This window comes from Leptonychotes weddellii, chromosome 1, assembly GCF_054177405.1.
Source record: "Leptonychotes weddellii isolate Sample4059 chromosome 1, ASM5417740v2, whole genome shotgun sequence".
In the NCBI taxonomy this organism is placed as follows: Eukaryota; Metazoa; Chordata; class Mammalia; order Carnivora; family Phocidae; genus Leptonychotes; species Leptonychotes weddellii.
In genome coordinates this window covers 22,576,121-22,593,732 of record NC_138369.1, presented here as the reverse complement: position 1 = coordinate 22,593,732, position 17,612 = coordinate 22,576,121, and the positions used below count along the sequence as shown (strand labels likewise).

At 39.3% G+C, this 17,612-nt stretch overlaps 1 protein-coding gene across 5 annotated transcripts in view; it reads right to left on the bottom strand.

The window, feature by feature from the left end:
• LOC145721592 (protein CFAP20DC-like) overlaps positions 1-17,612 on the bottom strand; it is a 69,014-nt gene that overhangs the window by 37,139 nt on the left and 14,263 nt on the right. The window contains exon 5 of one of the 5 annotated variants that reach the window (XM_081820109.1): positions 1,173-4,178. The exons of 2 other annotated variants lie outside the window; for them this stretch is intronic. In XM_081820109.1, coding sequence (XP_081676235.1) covers positions 4,070-4,178 — 109 coding nt within the window. In that variant the 3' untranslated portion in view covers positions 1,173-4,069. Of the gene's footprint in view, positions 1-1,172; positions 4,179-4,544; positions 7,021-7,066; positions 9,731-17,612 lie in introns of those variants that run through there. 2 more of the 5 variants (XM_081820118.1, XM_081820093.1) reach the window with 2 other exon arrangements.

Genomic DNA, 17,612 nt, shown 5'->3' with positions numbered 1-17,612 from the left:
TCTCTCATTCTCTCTGTCTCAAATAAATAAATAAAATCTTTAAAAAAATAAATAAATAAATAAATAAACTTCACGTTTGTATTCAGTCATTTTATATCACTTTACCCAGTTTAGATAAACTCAACTGATATGAAATACTGATAACATCATGTTTAATATGCCACCACTCTATTTTCTAGGCAGGCGATAAGTACTGCAGAACTATCATTAGCTCTTATTGTCATCAAAGTTTCAATATATTAATGTAACTGCATGTTTTCATCATCTGATTCTTCATCTTCCTGTGGTCAATAACAACTATATTATTTGTGAACTCATCAAATTTAAGTGATTATTCTCATTTCTATATTTGATGAAGCCTAAAAGACAATATGAACTAGTAAACTGTTATTTGCAAAATATCCTAGACACACTGAAATAGGTAAAAAAAAATGTGAGTTTCAGTGAAAAGAACCTTTTGTTTCCTTAAGAAAGCTGAAACTATTTCCTTCTACATGTAATGAATGCAATAAGGATGTACCTTTTGATAATTTGAGGATGTAGAGGAAGGGAAATGATATATAGGATACAGTGTTACTCATCAATGGAAAGTATTTAATATATATTTGTAGTATATATACACACATAAGCATGGATGAATAGAAGGATGGAAGGGGAGAGAAGGAGGTCAGGATGTAGAAAGAGGCTAAAGACTGTTATTCTCACCCCAACAACCAAAACAAGCCCGATAAACTATGAAGTCATAGTTTTCAGAAACCCATCAGAGAGCTAGGGATGCAAAGAGACCTACCTGAACTAAATTCCAGAAGTGCATGAGCCCTTCATAGGAAAGGAGAAGCCAATGGCCAGTGGCTGTTCTTATTTGGAGCATGTCAGAAGGAAGACAAAGAATCGGCTATAGATGGAGATGAGCAATCAGCCTAGCTTGTCATAGCTGCATGTAGGCTGAGTGATGGATCAGAATGCTGATAGGTCCCCCTGCAAAGCAAGTCTCTGCCTGTCTGACAACCTTTTCCCATGGGTCTCCACCAAGGGCTGGGGGTAGTTTACTGAATCTACAAGGTGGAACTAGAAAGTGAAGGGAAATTCATCTAAGGTGCTCTGGGATTTCAGCTTCTGGAGGCTAGGGGTGACCAGGACAGCTGAGAGAGAACTCTGCAAGGAATTCTCGGCCTTCACAGAGTGTAAGGCAGCCTTCCTCAGTAGGCTTGGGTCAGGGAGCAGGGGAAAAACAGATCTCCCAAGGCACAGAAAGCCAGGCACAGGACTGAGAACAAAGAGAACTCCCTAGGGGCCCAAAGACTTGGCATCTAGACTATAAAGGAGAGAGAGATCTCTTACAGTTTGGAAAGCCATGTGTCTATGAATCTGCTAAATCTTGCCAGTGGTCAGAGCTCAAGCCCTGTTGAAGGGAAGGATCTGAGCTTGCCCTCAAAGGATTTGTAACAAACTGACTCACAGGGAAGCTTCAAGCTTCAGAGCCCTGCCCCAGCCCAACCATGAACTGACTCTGTCCCGGCTTCCTCCACTAGTCTAAAAGAAGCGGTATGTTCTTTGTGGAGGTGAATGCTATTTACTTAAGGCTTTACTGTTCTTTACATGCAATGTGTGGTATGTCATAAAAAAATTAAAGACATAAGAAAGTCAGTCATGGTTCAAAAAAAGCAGATGCAGGGATGACTCAGATGGATGATTATTTGTTATATAATTGATGAATATTCTATTGCTGGCAGCATTTCCTTCACAGGGATACATTAATAAACACGTAAATAATTTTAGCACTCAAGGAGAGGGGCAGAAAATTTTTTTTAATTTTCTTGTTCTAAAAACATAAAAAATTCTTAGTATTTACTCCATTCCAGATCCTGACTTAGATACTGAAGCTGCAAAACAAAGTATAGCTAGCTCATCTTTTCATGGAACTTTAGTCTCCTGGGAAAGACAGACTGATAAGTAAATATAAACCAATCTAATAAGTGCTATAATAGAAGCATAAAAAGAATGTTACAGAAAGCATGGAAGATGAAGTTAGATGAGTCAGGGAAAGCTTCAAAGAGAAAGACATCTGAACTCAAGTTCTTTGGAATGAGTGGGATGTGTTCACAGATGGAGAAAAGAGACGGGATAAGGGAGGACATGAAAGAAAGGAAGTATGGTATAGTTTCAGGATCCTGCCAGAAGTCCAGTGGTTTTAAACAGCACAGGGCTGAGGGAATATGTTGGGAGAAAGGGAGGGAGGCAGGAAGGAGATGTGATTGGATAAGACAGCTGGAGCCAGAATGAGAAAGCCTTTAATACCACATCAAAGACTACAGAAAGCTTTTAAGCAGGGAAATAATGAAATCAGATTTACAATTGTGACAAATATTTCTAGGACCTAGAAATAACACTACATTATTATTGTTTATAAATTAGCCTCTACCTGACTATGAGCACTTGAAGGGTGAGAAAAGATGACAGGAATTGATCAAAGACAAAAGGAAGTAAGATTTGAGAGATGACATTAAGAAAACCCTGAGCTTTATCCTGAAACTGTGGTCTTTATGACTAAAATTATTACACAATACCATTTTTACATTTATCAACCATGCAGTTTATTAATATAGCAATCTTGGCTCAACTTATTTTCACATATGGACATACGTCAAAGTTGACTGTTGTAATTCCAAAGTAGATGATGTTTTAAAAAACACAATGCATCATTTCACGAAGACTTAGATAACTCAGAAAGAGAAGTGTATCAGTTAGGGATGTGTTAGACTGTAAGTATTGCTGAAAAATAGTGGTTTAAACAAAAATGAGGCTTATTTACTCACTCAGGTCTAAGGACTGGCAGTTGGGGACAGGTTAGTGGCTCAGTAATGCCATCAGGGACCCAGCTTTTTTCTCCATTTTCCCCCGTGCCATCCTCATATACAGCTTTTGCAGTCATACTCTCAAGAAGGCTGCTGTGCTTCCACGCCTTGTATTCACATTTGGAGCAGAAAACAAGGCAAGAGCAAAGTGCCAAAGGACATAGGCTAAAGGAACAAGTTAGCTGAGTGTGTCCATTTTAAAAAGATTTCGGGGGAGTACTGCCAAGTGAATTCCACTCGCATTTCATTGGCCAGAACTAGGTCACATGACTGTCTCTAGCCATAGGGGAGTACAGGAAGGTGCGTCTGTTTAGCTGGGTTCACTGCCATCCTGACCAAAATTCTGCTAAAGGAAGGAGAGAACCAAGGATCTGGGAGGGTGATGAGCAGTGTTCGCCACAAGAAGTAACATAAAATCTTGCCCAGCTTTTCTATTAGGTTGCAACCCAACTGCTAAGAGACACATGCTGAACACCCTGCATGCCTATGAGGGAGAGATATACTTTTCTCATTTGTAGGCAGTTCATGTACGCTATTAATGTGGGCTATTTGAAAGGATGTTCCCAGAATAGTATAATTTGAAGGATGAACTTAAAACACAAATAGCAATTTGGAAGTTTACCTAAATTCATCACATACAAAAGGCTCCTAGAAGTCACTACAAATGGTTGGCAATTTTATCTACTCTGTATATCAATACTAGTGAAAGTATGCCCACTTGTTACAAGTCCAAGTAGCAGAAGCACAAACACCTGCACATGTTCAATATTCTAGATGCTTACCAGGAATGGTGGGACAAGACAGCTGCTACTTTCCTTCCTGCCCAAATATTTTCCAAATATTAAGCTATTTTTGTTATTGCAAAGAGGTAACAAAATTCACAGAACTATGTTTTTAACAATTGGCTACTATATTTATGACAGATGGCTACATTTACAATTATTAACAGTCTTGCTACTGTTTGAATATAAAAACCAAAAAAGCTACATAAATTACATGCTCAGTCGCCTTATTTCTAATTTAACTTTAGGGAACAGGAATTAATTTGATCTATTTTAAATATTTGCCAACAGGATGAATTCAATGATGTATGGAAGGATAATACTGAATTCACTGTCTTCTACTTCTTGCCACTAAACAATATATCAGCTTGCTTTTCTACTGAAATTGCATAAAATAGATAGGACAGCTAATTTAAACAGTTGTTTGCACATTCAATATTTATAACCCGAAGCTTGCATGACTGACTGGAAGCAGTGAGTTAGAAGGTTTAGCTCAGCTGCTGCCTGGAGTGATGGATGGCCTCGAAGAATTTCTTGTTCACTGACCAGATCAATCACATAACAGAATAAAAAAATAAGATCAGCCTTAAACTAGATTCCCAACATTTCCATCTGTATGCAAAACTGTTGCAGGAAGAAATGTATCATAAAACATAATGTGAAGCTACTTAAAAATAATAAAAACCCACCAGAGATGCTGTAGAATACAAATAAAAAAGATAGGGTGACAGAATGATATTCTATGTTTTAACTGAATATTAACCGAGACTTTATATCTATAACCCAAAAGTGCTGTCAATTTATAGTGATATTTTGATCGAGCTCAGACTCATAAGTAAAAGGGTTTACAAATCATTGAAAAGGCTGCAATTTTGGGAGCAGTATTTGCAGCTAAATTTTATTTAGTTGAACTAAAAGGTGGTGGTGTGGCAATTATTATATACTGCTGTTTTTAATTATTCCAATGACCATTCTAAAAAATGAGTATCTGTTAAATAATGAGTGAACAAACATCTGACGTTTCAAATTACAGTAATCCATTCATTAGTGGTTAACTCCAAAACACCAAACATCTGCATTAATGGGGGAAGGCAGTAGGACTGCACGTAGGCCGAGGCTAGTGAGGCCCTCCTTGTGTGTTTGTGGGTTTGACTCGTTTGTGCGAGTCTGTTGTGAGCATGTCTTTCTAGCTCCTCATTCGGTGATGTCAGGTTAGTAGCTTGAAAGCAGCCATAGTGGGAACGTTAACATGACAGAAATTAGCAAATGTTAAACATCTGGGCTCCTCCCTACCCCCACCTCCTCCTGTAACCTGTGTGGTTGCAGAGTTCACTGGTAAACATGTACTAGAGCATGGCAGTGTGAGCTGTTCCTAGGGTCAGGGTTGGGAGTGGGCTGGGAGGCTGAGGGGACCCAGAGCTGAAGAGCATAGGTTGAGGTCTTGCTGAACAGGTGCAGGAGTGGACAGGCTCAGACCCTGGATAATCCCGAAGGTGCCCTGGGGGTCTAAGGATGTCTGTAGGTAGCAACCCGGACAAGAGCAATGGCATCTGCCACTTTCTGTGGCCCTCAGGCATTCAGCTTCTCTTCTTGAGCAAGTTTACCCCTCCTAGAAGTAGAAGTGAGAGGAGGAAGAACAAGTAGAGAATTACAAGAAATGAGGAGAAGGAAGGAGGAAAAAGAAAGTAAGAGACAATGAAAAAGAAAAAAGAAGTAGAGGGCACAGGGCAAGAATAAAAAAAAAAAAGGTGGACCCTAAGAGAAGAAAACGAAGAGAAAGAGGAGGAAGGATGAAGAAGGAGAGAAGAGAATGAAGAAACAAGATGGAGGGAAAGAGAGAAAAGAAGCAAGAGGAGGAGAAGGGAGGGAGTCGTAGGAAGAGCAGGGAGGTGGAGAAGGAACAGGGACTTTCAGGCTTCTGTGCACGGGCAGCAGAATGTCCAGAAATACTAGATGCACGGTGGGCCCTTGGGTCCAAACTGAAGAGACAGAGGCTCTAGAGCTGAAGACAGCAACCTTTCTACCACTCAGGTGTCTTTTCCTCTTTAGAGGCTGGAGTTTACGGCTCTGCAGCTCTCAGGTAATGTGTGACAGAAATACATAAAACTGTCGTAAGCCACCTTAGCAAACCTGGCAAATACAGTATGAAACAAGCCTAACATTCTGTAGATGCTCAAGAAACCTAACCATTCTAATCAGTGCTATTATTTAGCTAAAGCAGTACTAAAAACTATTGCTTCGTCTTTGAGTGACTGCACAAAGCAGAGCCTACCCTGATTAACTAAAGTAGTTTACACGGCACCATTGACATAACCTCAGGATTCCAGGTAAGTGAAGGACATGACATAGGACAGGAGTGGCACCAAAGTAGCTCTCACTGTAACAAAAAATTCTGGCTACCACCTACCCCTAAATACTACCCACTGGAGGGGCTCAGGAATATCCGCAGAGGTCACTCACTGGTAGGTGGCTGAGAAAGAAAGAGGTTCTAAGATGACTGAAAAATGCCCAGACTCAAAGGAGAGTGCAGTGGGTCTATCAGCCCATTTGCCTGACCTGCCCACACCCTCTTCTCAGGGAATCTGCTCCAGCTTAGAGCCTCCGAAGCCAAAACCGAAGATGAAGCAGCTGGCTGAAAGCCAATGACTGGCCTGGTTATAATCCTGATTATTCTTCAGATCTTTGCACTGGAAGATACACCGACTGAACATGGTCAGACAGTGACGGGTATGGGAGTTGTGGGGGCATTGAGGGAGGTACTGGGAGCCGTATTTGCCCACGCGCATAATGACAAGCAATCAGAGAAAGCTGGTCTACAGGATGAAACAGAACAGAGCGGGCTTACAGGACAAGAGATGAGAGAGGAGCTGCCAGAGAGAGAAATCAGTGACAACTTTTGCCTCCGAAGAGACCTATATCCACTTGTACAGTGGGTTCCATAAGATCTCTCCACATTCTTCTAATACTTCTCCTTTTACTTGACATAATTTAAATAATGTCCCTAACAACCAAATGATCCTTAAAAGTAGTTATTTTTTTTTTTTTAACCTTGCTTATCCTGAACACAGAACACAGAATTAAACTGATTTCTGGTGGTTTTTAGAGGACAGGGGTTGGGGAGGAATAGAAACCTGGATTACAGTAACAGAATTAACTTTCTACAGTGGAGAGTCCAAAGTACTTGCAGAAATAACTTTGCTTTCAGAGTGTCAGAAACCATGATTATAAAATCATACTACATCTTTACCTTTTTCCAACGCAAGCACTAAAAGGCAGCAAAGATGCTAGAGTCAGGAGTTCTGGGATTTGGTGTTGGCTTTCCTTTAAGAAAATTAGTGTCTTGAAAATTGTCACATCCCCTTTCTGAGTCTCAGGGTTTTTTTCTATAAAAAATAGGGGTTGGGTAAGATTTGTAGATTCCCTACAATAATAGAGAATTGAACTTCTAAAACGTTTTTAAAAGTTTATGCTAACACATCAATTTCTAAAATACAGTGAATTTGTACATTTTATTGTAAATCACTATGTTTATGGTAGAGCAATAATCACATATGGCAAAGAGAATAATTTATTATTAAATAATTTATTTTCCAAGTTATAAATCAGTGGCACTTAAGCCTTAGAAGAAAGGGGATGGTAATACCTAGGTATAGGAAGCAGAACAGCTGTTTCTATTTACTGCTAACAGATGTAACCTACCTCCAACTACACTGAGGATTTCGTATCACTGTCATTGTTTCAGTTTATTATAATAGCTTTTTATATATGAAAGATATAAAACGTAAGATCACTAATGTGTTCTAATAAGAAAGGGCAGACTACTTGGTTTTAATCAAAGTTCTCTGGAAGTTCTGTTAGGGGCTTATAATCGGAGTTTTCATCGAAGAGCCAAGTGTGATGCTCCTTAGCTTTAATCCAGCCTTGGGAACAGGTATTTGCATAGACTCCTACCCACAGAGCCATTTTGAGAAAACTCAAGAGAATGTATTTCTCCTTACCTAAGTTCTTCTGTCCTTCCTCATTCTTTGAAATAGTTACTATCCTGCCAGTAGAGGTGTAGCTAAGGGAAATGCAGTTTATATTGAGCAGGGCAAATAAAAAAAATTAAGGCTCGATCAGTAGTTTTCCAGGAACTAAGTGTTGAGAAGAGAGAAGCTGGATACTGTTCACCTGCTTCTTACTCTAATTCTCATTTCTTTTCCTACCTTTTCCTTATCCAGGAACCACCCTGACAGTATATCAATACATTTCAGTATATAATATGATATAACAAGCGTTACTGAAGACCCGCCATGCACACAGAATTCTTCTAAGTGCTGTGGTGATCACAGTGATGAATAAGTTGTCCTTACCCCTCAAAGGAATCATATACACCAGTACGGGAACACTCTGAATGGAGAGACCAACTGCAACCGGAAGAGTAGGAGAGGGTGCATGGAGGATACATATTTGGGTTTGACCTTAAAGAATGATTAGGGTTTCAAAAGGTAAAGAGACAGGATCAGGTTGGGTGACAGCAAATGTTAAGAGCATGTGGGGTGTTCAGCAACCAGAGTGTCTATGGCAAAGGGAAGGAGTGGAAGGAGTCATGGAGGGAGAGGTGTCTAAGGTCGGACCCAGAAAGGCCAAGGGTGTCCAGTGACCACCAACTCTGTAGGGCTTGGGCGGTGGCAAATCTGATGGCTTCATGGATCTAGGATGTCTAAGATCGAAAGTGAAAACTTAAAAGTTCAAATATTGATCATTTAAAAATAACAGCAAATGTTAAGAGTTCCCAGCAACGGAAGACTTAAATGTAGTTGAAATTTGCAACGTCAGCTTTATTTGGCTATGTACTACTACTCAGTTTTAAAGAGAAGGTAGAACCATCTCAGTGGACTTCAACCTTTTGAGGGAGAAACAGCATCCTCTGTTCATATAAAACATATAAACACTGGCATCCCAAAATATACGTAAAACTGAAAAAAAAGGGAGAACAGACTGTTCTGTTTGAAGTAATAGAAGAGACTGATAACTGTATAAAAATCAGCGCATTAGACAATTTTAAATTTTCTTTCCAGTTACCTCCCAAACTTTATTTCAATGAATGGAAATTCTAAATAGAAGTATCACCATCTTACCAATTTTAAAGCATGCATATTTTCCTTCACTTCTTCCCCCCAAAGAAGTACACCACACCACAAACTGAGACCAGCTTAAAGGAGTTTAACAATGCAAGGAATCAGAAATTGCCGAGAGAAGGAAATGAACGTTTACTACATGTGCTCTACGTGCCAGGTACTATGTTAGATCTCTGTGAACAATTCAAAGTCCAATGAAGTCTGCGGCTGCCTACTGGCAATAGCTGGGCAATGTCTTTTCACATGGGACTTAAAAGTTCAAAGTTCAATGATAGCTCCATTGGGACCCAAATGCATTAGCCCCTGAAGATCTCATGGTCTAGTTAGGGTACAGAGTTGGTTGTAGCGATACATAAATAATAGGGCCATTATGTGATAAATGCCAAACAGACTTCTGTGTAAGTGCTGTTGTAAGATACGTTTGTGATTTACTACATATATTTCATTCCACTGAAGTTAATTCTGTGAGTCCAAATAAAGACTCTAAAGTACTTGTATATCCAAGTAAGAAACTCTACAATTTAAGGGAAAAAAAATTACAAAAATCAGGAATGCTAGAGATACCAGCCTTCCCCACTGGGGGCTGTTCCTTGTAATTATTACTGGATGACTTAATCAAAGCCAAATGACTTCATAAAGTTTCATGACATATTTTAATTACTAACAAGGAATTCTTCCATATTAAAACATTCTAGAATGCTCCATTAATAAACATTCCTAAATTATTATAAAGTTTATAATGGGGACTATATAAGTCCCATAACATACATACTGCATTGTACTTTGTAGATGTTTAAAATTATTTTATTCTGGGGCGCCTGGGTGGCTCAGATGGTTAAGCGTCTGCCTTCGGCTCAGGTCATGATCCCAGGGTCCCAGGATCGAGTCCCACATCGGGCTCCCGGCTCGGCGGGGAGCCTGCTTCTCTCTCTGACCCTCGCCCCTCTCATGCTGTTTCTCTCTCACTCGCTCTCTAAAAAATAAATAAAAAATCTTTAAAAAAAAAATTTATTTTATTCTGAATAACTGAAATAACTAAGTGCCAGAATAAAAATAAAAGACAGTAAGAGGGGGGCGCCTGGGTGGCTCAGTCGGTTAAGGGTCCAACTCTTGATTTTGGCCTGGGTCATGATCTCAGGGTTGTGAGATGGAGCCATGCGTCGGGCTCCATGCTCAGTGCAGAGTCTGCTTGAGATTCTCTCCCTTTTCCTCTCCCTCTGCCCTTCCCCCTGCTTGTGCTCGCTCTCTCTCAAATAAATAAATAAATCTTTAAAAAAAAAATACAGTGCAAAGAAAAGAGAACCAAACCAGATCAAACACTTCTCCTGACAATAAAAAGTGAGCTATATATCAATGACATTGAAGAAGCCAACTCTGCCATATCAAAGAAGTAAGGGCATTTGGAAGATACGTGATTTGCTACGAGTCATCTTTAATCATCCCTGGTAGTGAAGGAGAACATGGGCAGCAGTAAACAGCAAAGGCCTACATCTTATACCTTAAGCACTGGAAATCTACATGCTTTCTCTATTTTTCCCAGGGCCTGTTTATTCACAGATGAACCTTCCTGTCCATCTGCTGTTCTACACTTGGCCTGGTCACCTGTGAGTCCCTTCAAACAAAAGCTCTGAAGCTGGGAGTTCCTACAATTGTCTTTTAAATAAGTCGCTAGCATCCATAAACATGATTCTTTTCATGTTTATGTTGATCACTTTCTTCCAGACAGAGAACCTGCATGAGTCAGTAGTCAAAAAAAGCTTTCCCATCTCTCTTCAGGGACTAGTACCATGAAAACTTCACAGGGAAAAGAGACATGCCCAACTTGTCACAAAATGTTTTAGAAGAACAGGGGCACCTGGGTGGCTCAATCGGTTAAGTGTCTGCCTTCAGCTCAGGTCATGATCCCAGGGTCTTGAGACCGAGCCACACGTGGAACACACTTCTCCCTCTCCCTCTGCCCCTCCACCTGCTCTCATTTTTTTCCCTCTCTCTCTCAAATAAATAAAATCTTTTAAAAAATGTTTTAGAAGAACAATCTAAAAATTAAATATCCCAGCACTCTTATTTAGAGATATAAAAATTATAAACTGACTATGCAGTTACCATTGGCATTATTAATTTAATCCTTGTAATTACTCAACAAATAGGTATAAATATCACCCCCATTGTACAAATGAGGTTGTGACACACAGAGGGCTCAGCATCTCACCCAGGGTCTTCAAGCTAAGACATGGCAAAGCCAGGGACTCCAAGGCTGCAAGCTGACCCATCACAGGACTCTGACTTATGCCCTGATTGTGTTTAGGGCAATAATTTAACTGTATAGCGCTCTAACAAATGTATGACCTTTAATTATGATTTTACAGAGTAAGAACACTTCCAAATATTTGCATATGTGCAATTTTTCTTTTGCTAGTATTGTGTTTTAGCTTTCAGAATGTACCTAGGTTATCTAAAGAGTACTGCCAAGATACTTTAGATAAGTAAAATGAACCAAACTTTACAACCAGAAAGAAAAGATTTCTCAAAAAACATTTAATTAATAGATAAAGAATATGGCATCTGATTTATATACTTACCACATGTGTTATCTAAATCTTCTACATAAAACCTATTTTAAGGCATGCAAATTTAATATATTATGAAAGACACTATGCAAAGCATCTTAAAGTGCTCTCCTTACTAGTGCATGTAACAAAATATACTGATTATGCAAGTACATTTAATTGGATATAATTAAAATACTGAGATTTAAATACTGATGATTTTAAAAAGAAAAAACAGAAGTTGGAATTAGCCATGAGATACATTCAAAATGTTAATGAAACTTGCACTGTCATGACTACTTTAGTACTTGATACTCCTACTAGTTTAAAAAAGAGCAACACCTGGCCATTTTTGCCAGGTTCTAAACACATAGTTTAGAGATGTGACATAAAATATTTTATTGGATAATAGAATACTTGGCTCTTGGATAATACCGTTTTTTACACATCACTTAAAGAGATACATAGCAACCACTATTTTCTTCAAAGAAAGGCATCATTTAAAATGACCAAAAAAGACAACATAAATTTTCCACAGGAAGAGTTGTGCTTGGTTAAATGGACACAATCTCAAAAGCTCTTGCCAATGTCATTCTGATGTAAAGATATCAAATTTAGGTATTCTCTTAACTCTGGTGGCTTTAAAGTGGCTGAAGATGACAGATGGCACGTGAAAAGAACAGGTCTGCAGCTGTGAGGCCATATTCCCTTCACTTGGTATAAAGTTTCAAAGAGGTCTACTGTCCCCAGCGTTACTCAAGAAGAGACAGGAGCAAAATTCAATAGGGTAGAAGGGCCTGAAACTTCTATTAAATTTCTCTTCTGACCTCTTTGTCTAGCTCACTAGCAACAATACAGAAAAGGTGATACATGGAAGACTTTTATTAAATTACCTTGAGGCTAAAGCTTTGTTTTGTGGGGTGGGTATGTTTCAATTTTCCATTTTACAGAAATGGAAGATTAAGCTTTAAGATCCACATGGACCTAAACCTCCTAAAACTTCTTAGGAAAAAACCCAACATCAACGATTAACTCTGACAATTAAAACAAAAGAAAACAAGCTCATATGACCATTTACCGAAGAAGAAATTGAGACAGAAGTTAAGTGCCTGGTCCTAAGGCATATAACTAGGGGATACAGCAAAAGGATAAGAGAAAAATTCTGGAATGAGCATCATAAATCTTAGATGGAATTCTAGGTTAAAATCATTAAATTCTACTCAGATATAAATTCAAATTCAGAATATTGGAATGAAGACATCACAAAGGATCAGTTAAAATTTGAAAGGACTAGGGACCCTTTCAGGGGTCTCTCTCTCTCTCTCTTTTTAAGAATTTACCTTATGAGATTCCAAATGAAAGTAGTACTCCAAATAGCTAAAGTCTCAAAATGTGAACCCTTCTGACAATAATATTTCCCAGGACCTGCAGGCTAAGCATCCCCAACCTCTACAAATAGCACATGATGCCCACCACCAGCTTCATAATGCTTTCATCCCATATCCTGAAAAAGCACTGGTTGAGATGAGTGAAAATGAGAAAAATAATGTCAATTCACTAGAGGCATTAACAGTACAAAATGTCTCTCAGAATTCATCGAAATAATGACAAAATCAGGATAGAGAAAGGAATTAATGCAGCTCAACAATACTCAGTAAAATGAATGCAATTCCTGTCAAAAAATGTAATATTCCAAAATCATTTAGTGTGATTGGCAGCATCAAATATAGCAAAATGGATTTCTATTTCAAGATGCAGTTGGTTCTTTTCCAAGAGCTCAGGTTCATGGTGTTCCTCCCGTGCACCAGATGTCTGCCCCCAGGTTTTGAAACACCTAACAGCCCACATAGGGGAGCCACCGGCTTCCCACCGCCTTGTACCCATAGCCTTGTACGGAAGAGATCACAAAAGGAAAGAATTCCCAAAATCTGCTGTGTATTAAATCATTTAACTGCAGGTCAAACAGTGAGACATAGGTACACCAAAATACTTTGGAAATGAAAACTACAACTAATGCTAAGAAATAAGTAAAAGTGAGTTTATTTTTTATTTTATTTTTTTAAAGATTTATTTGAGAGAGAGAGAATGAGAGAGAGACAGCACATGAGAGGGGGATGGGTCAGAGGGAGAAGCAGACCCCCCGCTGAGCAGGGAGCCCGATGCGGGACTCGATCCCGGGACTCCAGGATCATGACCTGAGCCGAAGGCAGTCGCTTACCAACTGAGCCACCCAGGTGCCCCGAGTTTATTTTTTAAAAAGTAAGGGAGGGGATTTTATTTTGTGGGTTGACACCAAAAGAGAAGTAAGAGAGAACTGTGTTACTTTACTGCTAATACACTATGCGTTAGTACAGTAAACATTCCCTTTTCTCTACACCCAGAATGTAATGTGTTTGGATAACTGATGGTCAGGTTACGAAGCTCTGAAGAAAGAGGAACATCTCAGAATGAAAGACCTTTCTTTCCCAGAGCTTTAATGATAGCACCGTATTTATTACAGGAAGCCCCTAGTAAAAACATAGAAGGCTTAGCACTTTTGTCTTATACAGGATTCAAATAAAATATCCCTACCACATATGTATGTATGTATAGTATGTATAGAAAGATAATATTTTCAAGTATGTCAGCATGGCATGGTGGTGCAGAGCACAGGTTCCACATTTAAACTGTAAGTCTGAATTCTAGCTCTATTTTTTTTAAGATTTTATTTTTTATTATTTATTTGTCAGAGAGAGAGAGAGAGAGAAAGAGCAAGCACAAGCATGGGGAGTGGCAGGCAAATGGAGAAGCAAGCTCCCTGCTGAGCAGGGAGCCCGATGTGGGACTCGATCCTGGGACCCTGAGATCATGACCTGAGCCGAAGGCAGACCCTTAACCGATTGAGCCACCCAGGCGTCCCTGAATTCTAGCTCTAAGAGTTAGTAGGTCTATAACCTGTGGCAAATTCCTTAACCTTTCCGGACTTCAGTTTCCGTAATGGTAAAACAGAGGCAATAATTATGACTACTATATAGGTTCGTTCTGAGGATTAATTCAGCTAAAACAAAGTGCTTGGGACAATGTCCAGTATATAGTAAGTGCTTAATAAATGTGAGCCTTGGGGCGCCTGGGTGGCTCAGTTGGTTGGGTGACTGCCTTCGGCTCAGGTCATGATCCTGGAGTCCCTGGATCGAGTCCCGCATTGGGCTCCCTGCTCAGCGGGGGGTCTGCTTCTCCCTCTGACCCTCCTCCCTCTCATGTCTCTGTCTCTCATTCTCTCTGTCTCAAATAAATAAATAAAATCTTTAAAAATAAATAAATAAATAAATAAATGTGAGCCTTTATTACTTCATGTTAATTTTCTCATTTAATTCTTATGACAGGTAGATATTATTACTCTCAACCCACAGGCGAGCAGAGTTAAGTAATTTGCCCAAAGTCACACAGAGGTAAAACAGGACTTGACAATGGATCTGTCCAGGTCCAAGATTATGCTCATAATTCCACCTAATACTTCCCATGTTACCTACAGGTCCTGCTCTTATATCATCATAACATTTATCAAGATGCATTTAAATTGCCTTTTAACTGATTTTTCACACTCAGAATAAACTCTTGTGAGGACAGAGACTGGGTCCTGTTCACTCATTTCAGTCCATAAGTCCCCACTGCCCACTCATCCACATTTCAGAGCTTTTGTGCCAGGCACTGTTAGGTCCTGGCATATTACACTGAGTAGAACCCACGGGTCCCTGTGCTCGTGGAACTCAAAATCTATCCCCAAAGACTGATAACCCAAGCGCACAGAATTATAAACTGGTATAGTTATAAAGAAGGAAGAACAGGGTGTTAGAAAAGATCATAAAAGATGAAACTCATTTAGTGGGGTAAAATCCAAAAAGGCCTTTCTGAAGGGACACATAAACTGATGAGAAGACTTAGTAGGAGCTAGCAAGGCAAAGAAATGGGGATACAAACCACTTGTGCATAGGACCCTAAGAAAAGACTTCATCTGATGTGTGAGGAAGGGAAAGCCAAAAAGGCCAGAAAGGTACCTGAGCTCACAAATGGTGAGCTCAGGGCAGAGATGAGATATGATGAGAAGGGAGAGAAGACAGACCAGAACACACAGGACCATCAAGAACTGGAGAGAGTTTATCCTTGGTACAATGGGAAATCCACTTGGTTTTTAGAAAGATCATGCTAGCTGCAATGTGGAGACTAAATTGAAAAAAGACAGGAGAAGAATCTGGGAAATCCACTGGGATGCTCAACAGCAGATGGGCCCTGTGATGGCAGTCTGGGACCAGAAGGGAAGAAGTGGCGGTAGGAAAAAGTGTACAGGTCCAACGTGTATTGACCTCCCACCCCTAACATGCTGCCTGATAAGAACAGGGATTCAGTAATTTGTGGACTGACTGACTGATTTCTCAGGCAGGGCGGCTGCTGGTTCTAAGGCATCCACTAACCCACAGACACATGACCTCCCCCTGAGCAGTATCACCATCTAGTGGAAGTGAGAGACACAGGAAGATATTGAAGAAATGATGATTACATTGATAATCCAGCTGGCAAGACTCCACTTGTGAAAACCTCTTGATGTGTAAATGTATCTTTGTGAAACAAAATGCCTCTCCCATTCTGACAATGGAAAATTTAAGAAGCCAGATATCTTTCTGCTATATGACTTTCCAAGCTTGTTAGAGAAATGTATTATTTAAAATAGCCCAGAGCTATGCTGCTAGAAACACAGTAAAACACTAAGGGTACTGAAAGAAAGTCCTTTTATTTAAAAAAAAAAAGCTGTAGTTAGAAAGACAGTCTATACTCATTATTCTACGTTCTTTCTTATAAAAATATGGTCTCTGTTATTACTTCCTAAAATGGCAAAATATTTTGATTATCTATTAGCAACAAATTCAAATTCAGAGTCAATACTTTTCCTTAGAATCTGCTAAATTGGGTGCGTGGGTGGCTCAGTCGGTTAAGAGTCTGCCTTCGGCTCAGGTCACGATCCCAGGGTCTTGGGATGGAGCCCTGCATCAGGCTTTGCCTGCTTCTCCCTCTCCCACTCCCCCTGCTCATGTTCCCTCTCTCGCTGTGTCTCTGTCTGTCAAATAAATAAACAAAATCTTAAAAAAAAAAAGAGTCTGCTAAATTCACAAAGTCAGGACAGTGAATGTCTTTCCCATGTTATTTAATAATTTTGACCTTTTGTCCATAAGACATTTATTTTGCTAAAACTATAAAACTAAAGCCATTTGAAAATGCTTGTCCACGTGGTTATGACAACAAGAGAATCTATGACTATAATCAAATGAATTCAAAATCTAATAAATAATCCCATCACCCCTGAAAATGTTTTCCCATCCTTAAGTTGGCCAAGATGTTCATTAATAATAGGATAATGAAGGTGTAGTCGGGCTTACTTATATCAGATGCTCTCTTGCTGAGACGAAGTTAAACCTAACATACCTGTCAATTTCTCAATAATTAAAGCTTTAGTTATTATTAACTTAGTTAAAACAGTATCTTGCCTAGGCTAGGGTGATAAGCTCAAGTATTTGTGGGCACAAATAAAGCTTAATTTTGCATCGGCACAGAATGCTCAACAGCAAGAGTCTCCTCCAAGGTTAAGCCGAGCGTCCTGCACAGCTTTGATCGGAAGGTCAACTACCAGTGCCCCTGCCGCAGCTTCTAAAGAATCTCAAAGCACAGGTGGTAGAGAGCAGAAGAAAAGGCACCGCACTGGATTTCTATATAAGGAACTTAATAAGTTTAAAAATAAAATACAGTTTGCCTCCTTCCATTTGGTAGGAAACAACTTTCTCCTACATTGGAAATAGGGCTTTATGTGGTATTCTCTGTACCTTTAGAATGCCTTTAGGATCTTGAAAATGCTTTTTCTGCAGAACCAGGGAAAGATACATAAGAGCATCAAATAGTGTTTTGGTGCTGTTACTGTAAGAACTGGTTTAAAGAATTATGGTAACCATGGCAGATGATAATAGAAAATCTTGGAAGTTTACTGAGGTTTAAAGTTGAATAAAATGAAGGTATATATTGTTCCATCTGTCCTTTCTCACTCAAGAAAACAAGACTGTATATTATCATTTAAAATTTGTATTTTTCCAGCCTACGCACAAATCACTAATAACTTAATGTGCAAAAACAAAGACAAATGAATAACCTCAAATTTATGTTTTTCTCATTTTATTAAGAAAGTTCTTCCTTCCTCTCAGTTACCAATGTAACTAGTACAAAATTACCTTCATTAATAGAAAAATCATTTATTCCAGTGGGAAAATAAAAGACTAAGCTTGGGGGGGG